General features: G+C 49.7%; 1 protein-coding gene across 10 annotated transcripts in view; it reads left to right on the forward strand.

Annotated features, from left to right (window-relative positions):
* Positions 1-8,838, forward strand: part of MTA3 (metastasis associated 1 family member 3) — a 174,527-nt gene extending 165,689 nt beyond the window's left edge. For 3 of the 10 annotated variants that reach the window (XM_032497397.1, XM_032497398.1, XM_032497401.1), the window contains exon 17: positions 6,039-8,838. In XM_032497397.1, coding sequence (XP_032353288.1) covers positions 6,039-6,103 — 65 coding nt within the window. In that variant the 3' untranslated portion in view covers positions 6,104-8,838. Of the gene's footprint in view, positions 1-4,344; positions 4,687-5,213; positions 6,010-6,038 lie in introns of those variants that run through there. The other 7 variants (XM_014554613.2, XM_014554614.2, XM_032497399.1 and 4 more) reach the window with 5 other exon arrangements.
* The last annotated feature ends 5,264 nt before the right edge of the window (positions 8,839-14,102 follow it).

Raw genomic sequence — 14,102 nt, forward strand, 5'->3', positions numbered from 1 at the left:
GTGCTTAAGTTAAATTATGTGATAGTCCCAGCATTGACTCTGACACATAGGTGTTCATTAAGTGTTAAAATTCCATCCCTTCCTTTAAAGAAAAGCTATTATTAAAGTTGTATTTTGAAAATTGTTAAGATATCAGCCAAAGTTTTTGTAGTTATATGTGAATTGCATATAAATAAAATGCCAATACGTTCCCTATAACTACATTTCTTTCTTACCTAAAGAAATGATCTCTAAAAAAATCACTCATAAAAATCACACAAATGCTCGAAGGTAAATGGGTATGTTTCAAGGTATAGTTGCATATTAGAAGGGCCCAGTGTCTATAAATGAAATTTTCCTCGTTTAAGTCATTTCAACGAGTATTAAAAACAAAATTAGTTTTATGAAGAGTGTTCATTTAGCTTCCTGTAGGTTCCTGTAATTAGAGGCCCTGCAGCAAAGGGGATGGAACTTCATGATCCTGACAGTGAAATCTCTTTCAGAGTGAAGGCTGAGTCAGAAGAGACTCCAGAGAGGGGAGGAGCAGATGGGCTGTTTAAGCATCTCCCATCCTCTCCTGACTCCGTAAGGAGGTGCCCTGGGATCCCCTCAGTGTCAGATACTTGATTTTAGTCAGTCAGCAGATCTCCAAATTCCACTGCACAGGGACAAGGGGACTTCCAACTGTATCTCCATCTTTATCAAATGGGGGACCTTTGAGGACAGCTCCTGCTGTGTAGTGATACAAACCAAGGGAGCATCGACTGGAAGTGCTCTTAGCCTTCCTCTGAGGCGCGTGGCTTTTGTTCCAGGGGTGCTATGGAAGCAGGCCTCAGTGTGTCAGGAAAACCAAAGCAACAGGCTCAGAAGAGAGGTGAATTTTCTGTAGGACAGAGTTAGGGCATCTGAGCCAAGGAGGTTGATGAATTGTACTGTAAACTTCTTTTTAATCTGCTCTCCTCTGGCTTATTTCCCCTGGGGTTACGTGAGTACACTGTAGATCTAGTTATTTTTCTTATTTGTTTTCTGCACTGAGTAATATCATTTCTCAATGTCGTTATACCATGAAAAGGATATCTGATGTGGATGCCTCTTAGTATAATATTATGATCTGAGGTGTGAAGGCTGTCCTTTTGATGACTTGTTTCTGAAATCAATGATTCAACAGCTCCCACTGTTTGCATCCAACCCCGAGAAATGGGTGGTGGTGAGGGCCGTTGTACCAGTGAGAGAGCTCTGGGAATGCATCTATTGTCTTCACAAATCCCAATAAAAATAGATTGCCAGGAGCAGCTGATGGCACTGCCAGGCCTGCTGAGGCCCAGGCTGCCTTCTGTCAAAATTTTTATGTCACTTTAAAAGACCATGATTTTTTTTTTCGAATCTTCTAAAACACTTTTAATGGAAGAACATTGAGTGCCCCTAGACTCACCTCCGGTCTCCTTGTCTCAAGGTGTAATGTGATAACCTGTTTAAATATATCTAAATGCCTTCTAGTTTTTTTTTTTTCTTTTCAGTTTTTATAATGGATCATTATGGCCCCAGAGTTTATTGAATGTGAAGCAGTTATAGGAAATTGCCTCATGTATCTGGAGAGTGTGCGGACTGCTGAAGTATTACCTGAGGGCAGGGGAAGGTCCTCTCACTCTGCGAAGCCATAGGGTGGGGCTTGTAGAGGAAGACAGACCCGAGTGCATTAGGCACGAATAGTCAATAACTTGGGGTTTTGGCATATTCTGGAAGGATGCCACATTGACCACCCCTGGGACCACAGTGGGGTTTATTAATAAGTATCACAGTTTCTCCCAGGGAATACTTTTGTCCTTGTCCCCGAGGAAAATGCTAGTGTGTGAACTTGTAAGAGGTCTAGATCTCAGACCCTCTCAGCAGTATGGCGGTATTAGAAGAGTGACTAAAGTCCAGGGTAGTTACTCAAGGCTCCTCAACTGTGAGAGCCAGCCATGGCCTCCTCAGTTAAGTGTCTCTGTTTACCTGCAAGGGCCATTACAGGAAGCCTTTCCAACCAGCCGCTTCCTATGCACGCCTACTCTCGGTGACACGTAGAGGCTGCATGTCGGAGAAGGTGAGCCTCTGACTTGAGAGCTGGGTCCCAGGGTTTTTAGGGGGAGGGTAGATGCTTGAGGAAGGATAGGGAGAAGGACAGCAGAGGGAGGGAACTGTTTCCCTGAGAAACAGCTCTTCCTTAGCCAAGGTTTGACTCACTCATCCAAAGTGCAGGCCTATATCTGAGGAAGCCATTGGGACATCAGTACTAGATCTTGATGCCCCAGGGAAGTAAAGACCAAGTCCAGAAACCGAAAGAGTCAGTCATCCTCCTGTGCAGTCTCGTTGGGTCCCAGTGAGGAAGTGAGGAGAAGGCTTCTGAATCTGCAGAGCCCCAGGGCAATGGAAATGGAAGGATTTGTCACAGCCTCGTTGATCTGGGGACTCCCGCTGGGTTCATTTTTAAGCTTCCCAGCCTAGCTCGTTATTTTAATTCAATGTTTCCTGTTTTCCCTTCCAGATAACTGAGCACTCTTTAAGCTCAGAAAACGTCTGAGTTATAATCTATGTATTTTCCTCCCTCAACCAAATACTTATTTTTATCAGTGACTGTTTACATATCCATGAATATGAAAAGTAATTAATGTAAAATTGAGGAGCAAACTTGAAGGCAACTTTGTTAGGTGGAGCTTCTGAAGGAAAATATCCGAGAAGACTTTCCATGCTGGTCTGATTGCAGCTTCACTGAGTGCCTGCACGACCCCTCTGGGGCAGTGAGTGCGCACGCTGACAGTGAGTCCTGGGGAAATAGGGCTAATTGTATTTAAGGCATCTGGGACCAGACAGTCAGCAGAAGAAAGGATAGAGATATTAGCTATTGGACCTCCTGCATTGCTCTTTTAATTTTCTTGTTTCTCCTGTTTTCTTTCTCTGTGTCTTTTTACTCTACTTTTTGGGAGACATTCTCAACTTTATATTCCAACCACATTTGTATGATTTCTCCCTTTAGTCCGTGAATTTTAACTTCATGTAATTTTGAAATTCTGTTGTTGGGCTTATATGTAGTTAGAATTTTTATGTCTTTTTGACCATTTGTATCACTTTGAAATGATGCTTTTTATTTTGTTACTCCTCCCTGTATTTTTTTAAATTGAAGTATAGTTTTTTTTTTTTCAATAGATTTGGCTTTCTTGAGTATATAGTCTGTTATTACTTGTTTAACTGCTTTCCAGGCTCCAAAATCCTGATGGTGGTTTTTCCCTGGGTTTTAGGAGGGAAGGGAATCACTCAGACACCAGTAGCTAGAAACTTAAAAATTTTGGTTTTCATTGCGTCCAGAATCTCCAAGTCCATGGACTTTGAAATACTTCTGAATAGTCGAACCAAAAGGGAAAAGTTTGTTTAAAAAGAAAATATATATACATATATATCTATAAATGCTTATGGATCAGGATTAGTATAGACAAAAGCAGCAAATGTAGATGGATACATTTGAGAATTTATTTATAAGCATAAAGGGAAATGATTTGGGCTATGTTATTTAGGAAGGAGACCTAAGAATGGGCACAGGTCTTTTCCTGGGGCCCTCTGCCATGCTGGGGGCCCTTCAGTGTGGCTTTGGGTTCCTTGCTGCAAAAAAATGCAGCAGAGCTGAGGACGAGCAGTGGAGAGTGGAGGTGGTGCCAGGGCAGGAAGTAAGCACTGGGATTCTTCAGCCCGGAGTGCAGAGAGGTGACATAGCTCCACTTAACACCATGGCCAGTGTGGAGAAGGCAGGTGTGAACCTGGACGCCAGATCCTGAGCTGCTGGGAGGAGAGGGTTGCTTTTGAACCCAGAGCAGGTAAGTTTAGCACAAATAGAAGAAAGCGCAGTTTACTGTGGCAGGTCAGAAACTTGGGAAACTTACAAGTGACTCTTCTGGCAGATGGTGTAATTCCATATGGGGTTGGACAAATGAATGACAGAGCAGCCCCCCCCCCCCCACACACAAAGGCTTCTGAGAGATACTAGAAATACTGACAGACACAGAAGCCTTAATTTAGACACTGAAGAGGACAGTATGCTCTTAGTGGGATGGATGGAGAATGGGGCAGGCTTGGAGTAGTAGGAAAACCTTTACCTGAAGGAAGAAGATCTGGGTTCAAATTCTGATTCCTCAACTCACCACCCACTCACCTTGAGCAAGTCCCTAACCTTTCTGACCCTCACAAGGTTCTGATGAAAGTTAAATGAGGCAGTTCCATAACCTATCAATAAAGCAAAAGTTAGCCTAGTCCTAAACTGAATTATCTGGGTTTTAATTTAACACATATTTGCCCTGTCAAATACCAGGCTGTGTGCATGTATCTCCCCTATTCTAGAAAGGCTCATGAAGTGAAGGCGCAGCTCTGCTCTATCCTGCAGACCTTCCTCAGGATGGCGGGAGGCTGTGAAGGTGAGCATCCCTGTGCCTCTCTTGGCTGTGGAGTGGCGTGCGTGATGGGAGAGAGGACCTGAGCGCTGCCTTGGCCCGAGCACCTGGTCCCATCTCAGCAGACACCCCCCACTTCCCTCCTAGCCACTTTCCTAATGACCAACCACAAGTTTTCACAACCTGCTGTGTAATATCAGATGGTGACGGTGTCATTTGCCAACCACTTCTCCTTTCTCATTTACTTGTTTCTACTGAGAATCTGCCGGTGCCCAGCTCTGGGTCAGGGAGAGGTAAAGGTTTGGGGGGAGGTGGAGTGGGTGGGCATGAGGGGCACTGTGACACTGTGGGTATTTGAGGTCACTCCACTCCTACAGAAAAATGTGTGCCTAGCCTCTGAGTGCCCACATCATTATGATTCATTATGGTGACCTCAGACCGGGGTGTGCCTTCTCCAGGCCAGTTGTGTTCTGCATTCCTTAGCATCCGGACAGGGAAGTTCCATGATGTTGCTCTGATAAGCGTGGAAGCACTTGCCTGGTATGCTGTGGTCCCTTGCCAGTGACTGCTAAACCTGCCCATCCAAATCCCAGCTTTTAAGAGACTTCAGTGTCATTCACGTATTTTCTTGGCCTCAATTAAACTTTCCTTTGGTCCAGCCTTAAACTATATTGCAAGCTTTTATTTGAATTAGTGCCCCACCTCCTTTTCTTGAAGGTTGTGATGGTGGTGGTGGGCTAGTAGATCGCATCCTTCCTCTCACCTTGCCTTCACCATCGGAACTTGTTTAACTTCAACGCTGTTTCTTTCCTTTTCCAGAACTCACATGCTGCGTGTCAGACTGAGCTGTCCCTATTTAATCCTATAATCCAAGACTTGCTACACTGTCCTGCTGATGTTCACAGCTGTGCCTGGGAAGGAGGCAACCCCATCCCCAGTCCATTTCAGTGGGAGACCTCTGTGTGCACCCCACGGAGACTTGATGGGGCAAGGAAAGAAATTGTGGGAGTGCACGTCCCCAGAACTGCATCTCCATGTGTGAATCAGTGTCACCTCGCTTTCCTCTCGGAGACCTCGCTGCCCCAGAGAGGGACCTGCCTGGGGAGTCGAGGGGGTAGGGGAGCCACTGCGTGTCCCCTCTCCTCCCGAGCTCTGCACCCAGGCACCGCGGCTCCTGGGGCAGTGGAGCTGCTGCGTGCCCAGCTGTGTCACATGTCAGCTGTGTGAGTGTGTACAGGAGGGACATGGCATCCTTCTGAATGGATTTTTCTTAAGACATGTGCCAGTGTTTATGCGGTTCATGATACTCCCTCGTCCTTGCTGTTACTGTCACTCGGCTTTTCCTCAGTAGACTTCACACTTATTTTTTTTAATGGGGAAATTTTGTCCTTCACCCTCTGCATCCTGTATTTGACCCCCTACCTCCACCCCACCAAGGTACAGAATGACCTATGGTTCTGACAAAAGATAAGAAAATTGTCTTTGGTAAGCTTGTGAACTCTTTGTATCATCTGTATTGTGTCGTTGGAGAGAGACTGGGGTTCCGCTTGGTCCCAGACAGCTCCAGCAAGAGCAGGTGTGAAGCTGGGTCGAGTGTGTATATCACTGTGACCAGCCACTGGGTACCGCCCTGTTCCTTCGCAGCCAAGCCAGCTGATGAGGAGCTGCAGCCAGACTGGTCCTTCTACGAGTCTCATCCACCAGGTTGATGTTAAGCAGATGGAGTCTGTTTGGCTTAGAAGGGTGAAGTGGGAGAACTGTGTCTGCAGGTGAGTCTGTGTGTATGACACCATGAGCCCCCTGCCACCCTTCCAGCCAAAACGTTTCTGTGAGCACATGTGCCTGGGCCCCGGGAGACCTGCCTGCCCCCGGTTTCCACCAGCCCGGGCGCTTCCTGTCTGCCCTCAGCTACGGCCCTTGTGCAGGCATCACAGGCTGGCTGCTCTGCGCTCAGTGCACACAGCAGGGATAGGAATGACTTAGTGCCCCACTGGCTCCCCGAGCAGATGTGAGTCTGGCCACTCCTCTGCCTCTGTTTGCAGGGACAGGCTGCGGGGCACAGGTTCACAGCAGCGTGAAAGGTAATTGAAGTCTGGCCTCCCAGCTGTCCCTGGGGTCTGCAGCTGGGAGGCAGCTGGGTGGCTATACTAGATGCCCCAGATGGCTAGGTGGTTGCAAGACAGAGTGGCTCCAACTGAGTTGACTGTCCCTCCACCCCAGACAGAGGGAGGTACTCCTAAAATGGCAATGACACTCAAAATGTCTAGGTCCTCGGAGGCGGGGTTCAGCTTAGCAGAGAGGATGTGATGTGTGATGACTGAAGGTGACGCTCGTGGCTTGAGCTGCCTTTTTCTTTTCCAGTGTTGCGGTCATCGTGGCTTCTCCTCTCAAGAGGGGTTGGTTCTCGTCTTAGGCTTTTGCAGGGTGACCCCAGGGATGTTCTCACCACTGCCAACTCTTGGAGCTGCTCTGGGTCTTGGCTTAGGGCCCCGTGGTGGGCCTGTGTCAGAGGTGCTCAGTGAGCCGGGTCGGGTGGTAGGCACTGCCCTCAGGGGCCCCTATAGAAAAAACCCCGGGAGATGGGGCAGCTGGCTCTCACGTCATACGCCACATGCCACGTTCTCCTCTAAAGAAAGAGACGCAGCCAAGCTGTCTCCCTGGGCCCTGCCCTGGATCTGTTGTGCACACAGACGTAGGTGGAATGTTCCCTCACCCTTTCGCTTTCCTCTCCTGACCCACCTGCAACGGTGACTGGTGGTCATAGAAACAATTAGCCACCCGTGACTCTGCTGCCTACTTTTTAGGGGAGGCCCTCCTGACCCAGGCCAGGAGATTTGGAGACCAGGGCCAGGCCGGGGCTGAGGGGAGAACAGGGAGGCCCAGCCTAGCTCCAGTTCAAGTTTGGCTGTGGGACAAGTGGGCTCATTTTGAGCCACATGTACCAAGGCAGCTCTCCTTCACCTTGTAGTCAAAGCTCCTGGGTCTGCAGCCCCGTCCTCCTACAGAGAGGATGTTGATTAAGATCTTACGCTCTCACTTCATCTCTGGGAAGTGCCCCAGCCCTGAACCTCCAGGGAATGGAGGAAGGGCGCCAAGGAGCCTCTGATATTTGCCTTTGTTTTCTGAGCAGTTGGCGCTAAGAGGATTTCCCAGCCACCTCCTTTCTGGGGGCTACGGGGTCACCATCGTGGGTGTCAGTGGAGTGTCACCGCTGTGAACAGTGAGCTTGCTAGGTGACACGCAGAGCCTGTCTGCATGGCCCGAAGCACACATGCCCAGTGGTGCTGTGCTGAGCCTGGTCTGTGCTCTCTTGGATGAGGACACAGATGCCTGCAAGTCATCTTCCCTCTCCTTCTGCATCATCACCCACACACCCCTGATTTCCTAGAGGTGGTGCAAGGGAGGAGGACACACTGGCTTTTTCCGCACGCCTCTCACAATTCTACCTTGTCCACAGTCCAGCTTCTGTCAGTCAGCGTCCAATCAGGAAAACAACCAGTCTATATATTTAAAACACAGGAGTTTTTAATCCAGTGAATTGTTTAACACAGAAACAAGAAGAGTTGAGATGCCAAACCGGGGCATGAAGGGCAGCTTGGAGATGGGGAGCAACAGCTGTTGGGACATGGGACAGGACATGTTACCAGATCCTGGGGGACCAGGGCCACTGAGCAGGGCCTGGGACCACAGAGGACCTATCTGGTGGGAGCTGGAGCCACGAGGAGGCATGATCCCCTGCCAGAAATATCCCCCTGGGCAGAGTGAGGAGAAATAGCCTGGCTTCTCCCTTCCTCATGCCCTCCAGATTTCTGCAGGAGCCTTGTTAGCTAAACCGAGCTGGAAGCCTGCAGGCCTGGGAGCCTGGGACAGGCAACCTGCAGCAGTCAGCCCCCCCACCCCACCCCAACCGCTCAGAGCAGAGCAGGGGAGGGCGAGGGGCTGATCAGAGGGTAAGCAGGCCCAGGATGTGCATGGCCTCGGTCCAATCTATGTCATGTCCAAGTCTGGTGTTAATGCCCATGGTGTCCTATGACCCCAGTAAGGATAAGTGAAGGAGCTGCCCCCTGGAGTTTTTATAGATTCTCTTTCACTCTGCCTAGAGAGGAAAGTGCTTTTGGCCGGGTTGGGGTGAGGGAGCTTTATTCTTAACAGTTGTCCAAGTTATCCTTTGGGGGAATTCAGCCCTTTAGCATCCCCACCTCACCATTCCCCTCAGGAAAGCTGTGTCCCAGTTTTCTGCCCACCCCTCCCCATTCCTCTTCCCCCAACCCCTGGCTTTCCCTGCCAGAGAACACCAACCCAGACCATGCATCAGTGGTCATGAGTGTTTCCCCAGGGTAATTCATTCAAAGCAGTGGTATTACGGCGTGGACCATCTGTCTGTAAGTAGTCGCCATCTTCTAATCAATTTGTATTGTGTTTCCAATAAATTTCTGGAACTCCTGCCTGGTTTTATGCTGTCCTTTACTGGGACAGTGGCTCTGATGCAGGGCTCAGTGCAGGTATGCTCCCAGCCCCCAGTGTCAGGTGCTCCTTCCCCTGCGCCATGTAGCTCTGAGGTCAGGCTGTTTAGTCTGATGTTACCCCAGCCACACAGAGATGCTCAGAGGCCTTTCCCCAGACACAAGGTCTGCACTTTCTTCTGCTGTGTCATAAGCCACATCCTGAGGACATGGAGGTTTCATGAGGCCAGGTCACCCCAGTAGGTGGCTTTTGACCCTGTATCCCCGAGGTCTGGAGGTATGAGGAGCAACAGGCAGACTTTCGCCATCAACCACTCTTGCCTGCTGTCCCCAGAGCCGGGGGAGTGGGGACGTGTTCCTGGCTACTAAGATGGTGAGCCGAGGGAGCATGCGGTAGTGCCCCCACCCGTGGGTTTGACAGGAAGGCTCCTGTGCAAGTGACGTGGGTGCAGCATGAAGCCCAGCACCCTTTTCTGCATCCTACCCTCCACAGCTCTGAAAGTCAGAAGTGAGCATGTCTGAGGTGATTTGAAATGTGTAGGGAGCCTGATTCTAGTGCCTGGCATCCTCCACTGTTTCCCAGGCCCTGAGTGCTGCAACCCGCTGGGGAGAAATTGTTCTCTGCTGTGTATTTTATTGATTCAAGTTTGTTTGACTCAGTGTAGACTCTGTCTCAGTTTCTGTGCTGGGGCCCTTGTAGGCTCACTTGGGACCCCTTCAGCCCATGTTTATGACCCTAGTTTTCTGGGATTTATGAGAGATTGTTTTTTAAAAAGAGAGACACTGAGTTTCTTTCAGGTTTCATGAGAAAAGCAAGACATATGTGCGTGGGTTACTGGATGACAGGAAAGGTTGTAGTTAAGGCAAAGCCGTGCTGATACTTGTAGGCGTTCCAGGAGAGGGGGCTCAGCCAGGCTGGACTAGGGGTCAGGGAAGGTTTGGGGGAAGCAGAGGGGCCCTCGAGGTGGAACGCAGCAGACTCCCCCACCCCCAGTGAAATCTGACATGATGGTTCTTAGTGTCTTTTTATTAATACCTTTAATCCTGGCTCAAGTACCTCCATCTCTCTGGAAGCTCACTGTAAAGTGTCGTGTGCCCTAGCTCTCAGGGTGTACCATCCTTTCCATCACCAGGACTGGGTTTTTATGATCAAACTTCCTGAGAGGTTTCTTCTGGATAAGTTTTATCTTCCAGGTTGTTCTGATCTTGCTTCTGAACTGCAGGGGGTCGCTGGAGGAAGCCATTCAACCTGCAGGGACTGTTGCCCTCTCAGAGCTCTGAGTGCCTGACTCATCAGGGCTCTCTGGGCTGCTTGCCAGGGGGCCATTTATATGTTCTTCCAGAGCTTGTTTATTCCCAGGACTGGCTCTTCCAATCCTTTGTCCCTCCCGAAGCCCTCACCCCCCAGAGCTGAGCCTTCTAAGGATCCCTTCACCTGTCTTTCCCCCAACTCCAAGACCTACTGTATGTAACAGTGCCCTTCCACCAGCCCACGGCGGTGCCCCTTGGCTGCTAGAGGACCCTCCTGGCACCCTGGATCCATTCCCCACCCCCCACCTTCCTTAAGGCCTTGCAGTAGAGTGTCCTCACCCAGGCCAGACTGCTGCTTACTAGCTGGATGACCTTGGGCAAGTCACTCAACCTCTCTGTGCCTCAGTTTTTTTCATCTATAAGATGGGATAATAGTATCCCCCTTGCAGGACTAAATTAATTGGTACATGTAAAGTGCTTAGCACGGGCCTGGGGCAGAGTGTTACTGCTCCGTGGTCCTTCTCTTCTCCTCTCCCTGCATCTTCACCCTCTCCCCCTTTTCCTCATACCGCTGTGTTTAAATTGTCCACCCAGTCAGCAAAACAACAGGACAATCAAAGCACAAAAACATCTGTCCTCTTCTTAGCTTCATGGAAGCTATGGTCTCATCTCCCTCTCTTGGAAGATTTCTTGAGAGAGGGAAGAGTTGTGCCTTCAAATCTTATTAATTCCTTAACCCGTTATAGTACTTTATGGCTTCCATTCTGCCTCATCCCAGCCACTCACTGAGTCTGCTGTCGATACAGTCACCAGGGACCTCCCGATTGCCAAATCCAGCACGACTTTTGGTCATCCTCTGAGCTTTCTTGGGCACTTGACGCTGTTGTCCTCATGGTGCATTTCTTTGTACTTTGCATTACATTGACTCCTTTATTCTCTATCCAGAGCAATGCTACGTAACATTCAGATATCACTCATATTCATTTTTTCAGATTTTTTTTTTACAAAGATAAATTTCAGACATAGTAGTAATCACCTGGGAACACCCTTTCCATGTGCCTCCATTTCAGAAATCTGCACTTTCCCTCATTTGGTGTTTCTTATCCCAGTGCATGATTTTATACAATTAATGCATACGTACGAATCCATAACCAGTATAGAACATTTTGCATATTATTAAGCTGTATATGAACAACAACCTATCACTTCTTGAGAAGCGGTTTTTGATAATGTGGTGTTAATCTAGGGTGTCAGTCCAAGCTGCCTGACCAGACAGTGTCAGACACACACTTTGGTTCTCACCTCAGCTTTCTTCAGGATGCAATTAGGAATTCTGAAAATGCTTTATTCTTGCATGAGGCACTTTGCAGCCTGTCTGGGTGTTTTATGTTTGGCTTTTACGCTCATAAAAGATGGCTCTGTTATGTTTGTTTGTTTGTTTGTTTATAATACTTCTTTCATGCTTTTTTTTTATTGCTGCACTCCTGGTTTTCTTCCTACTTAAAGGTTTCTTCTGTGCATTTCATTACATATTTCTTTGTGTGTCTATTACTTGTGGGATTTTTAAAAGGATGGTCCTTGGTCCTCCTCACCCTCTCCCTCCCTGACAGCATAACCCCATCCATTTTCATAAGCTCAACTCCCATCAGTAAGAGGAAGATTCTGAAATCCTATCTTCAGCCCTAAGTGTGCTCCTGTACGTGTTTACCTGCAGGTCCTCCAAGCCCCTCCAACTTGCTCCACCACCTGTATCTTCAATGCGTCACTGTCCACCCATCTTCCACAGAGTCACCTCTCTTTTTAACCTGGGCTCTGCCTCTCTGTCTGCACGTTTGTGCTCTCTGCTGCTTCCCTTTATTCAGGCCCTTGCTTGAAATACAGATTGTTTCCTACACAAGTTGTCTCCCACACCCCTTCACCAGTCTGTCCACACTATTACCAGAGTAACTGACCAAAATGCAAAACTGATCATCCTTGACTTCTTAAAAACCTCAGGCACACTCCCCTTCCTGCCATTTTGGATTGTCTGCAGGCCCAGCCCAGGCTCCCGAGCTTGCTGGGTCCAGCCTGCCTTTCCTGCCTGTCTCCTGACTCTGTCGGTAGGCCTCCTCTTCCCTTACCTCAGTGATCTCCTCACCCTACACACTAGGTCTTCTCAGCTCTGTGCCCTTGTTCATGCCCTTCCCTCTACCAGGGATGCTGTTCCCTTCGTACTTTCCTCATCCTCCAAGATTCAGCTTACACGCATCACCCCAACACCTGGGCAGAGCTGGCTCTTCTGCGCCCTGTGCTCTCAGCGGTGGGTTACAAACTTGCAGTCCTTGGATTACACTGGTTTGGGTTACATTTGATCTATTTGCATGTCTCTCTCCCAGGCTTGGCCTGAAGGGGCTCAAGGTCAGAGCTGTATTGTCTGCCTTGGTGTCTTTGTGCCTGGCCCCTGATGGATGCCCAGCAAACACTGGATGATTAGTGACTACAGGCCGGTCAGCCCAGCCCTGCCTGTTTGCCCCCTGCACACAGTCCCTGGGGTGAAGTCATGGAGGCTGTTTGTTCATCCCTCAGGATGACAGCAGGTCACATTAGAAAGAGTAGAGAGGTGCTGTCCAACATCTACACTGGATAGTGCAGCCCACTCCGGGCACCAAAATGCTATTTGAAACCCAAATGTGGGCAATGGGGTCTTTACTCAGCCGATCTCCAGCTCACCTCGTACCAGCACAGCCACTACCCTCCTGTCTGTAGAAAACCCTCCACTTCAACAGTTAGCTGTCCTCCTGCCCCATCCCTCTCAGTCCTTCCCCGACCCCTGCCCCATGATAACTGTCTTCCTCACTCACTCGGCCATATCCAGTATTTCCATCTCCAGCCCCTGGAGCTGGACAAGGGCCAGGGTCACCGCTCCCATTTCATAGATGAAGAACTAAGTCCAGAGAGGGGGCCAAGGTTAGGACAGGGAACCCTTCCATACACGAAGAGTGTGGAAGCAGCTTGCAGCCCTGCTTCTTTCCCATGGGGTGACACCCAGACCCCCTGTTGAGAGGGCAGCCCTCAGCTTCAAGATGAGGGGCAGGGAGTATCCAGGGCAGCTTGGGAGCACGGACCCACACCCTGTGACCAGCAGCCACCTTGGGCGCCTTATAGGGGAGGCGGCAGTGCCTGCTAGCCGTGGGGCCATCTGGTCATTTCTCTTACACCAGGTCAGGAGAGGGAGCCCAGATGCTGAGAGGGTGGCAGGACATGGTAGCGGTGTTGAGGGAAAGGGTCCGGGGAAAGAAGGACTGAAGAAATGACACGTGGAGCCCCATTTGCTGCTAGAGTTGCTCTGAACCCAGGCAGGTACAAATGTGGGGAGAGAAGATACTGGAAGGAAGGTGTGTTCAGCACACAGCATGTGTTAGCGCCCCTGGGTGGGAAGCGGAGGATTCCGTGAGAAAGTGCTCCATCCCCAGACTCCAGGCGTGTTTGGGCCTCTCATAAAAAATGTCTGACTTGGAAATTACAAACCTCAGACTGAGGCTGGACTGGCCCAGGCTTGTCCCACTCCTCCCCATGGTGGCAGAGGATGGCCAGGTGGTGGGGAGGGAGTTCCTAGGAGTGGCTCTACCAGTGAGAAAAAGGCAGTCCCAGAGCAAAGGAAGAGTAGGGGGTCTTTGGGGGGGAAAGAGACACCTTGGAGTGGCCCAGGTGGCACACTCCTGTCCACCACTTAGTTTGGGTTGTCAGTATCTCTGTGGGTTTCTGAGAGGAGCTGGTGAGCTTTCAGAAAAGGGAAGTTGGCTGAAGACACACCAGGAGATGGGTTTTAATACCCATCCAACTCGTCCCCTAGGCCGCCTCCCTCTGCCTGACACGCTCTGTCTCCCACTCCAGCATCCACACTGCTCCTGGATGCCTCCCTGCTGGCGCGGGGGTGAATCTCCTGGGCCTTGGCCACTATCCCTAGGGACTTTTAACAGAGTGAGAGTGTCTCTGTCCATGATATAAGAGGGCT

The sequence above is a fragment of the Camelus ferus genome, chromosome 15 (genome assembly GCF_009834535.1).
Source record: "Camelus ferus isolate YT-003-E chromosome 15, BCGSAC_Cfer_1.0, whole genome shotgun sequence".
In the NCBI taxonomy this organism is placed as follows: Eukaryota; Metazoa; Chordata; class Mammalia; order Artiodactyla; family Camelidae; genus Camelus; species Camelus ferus.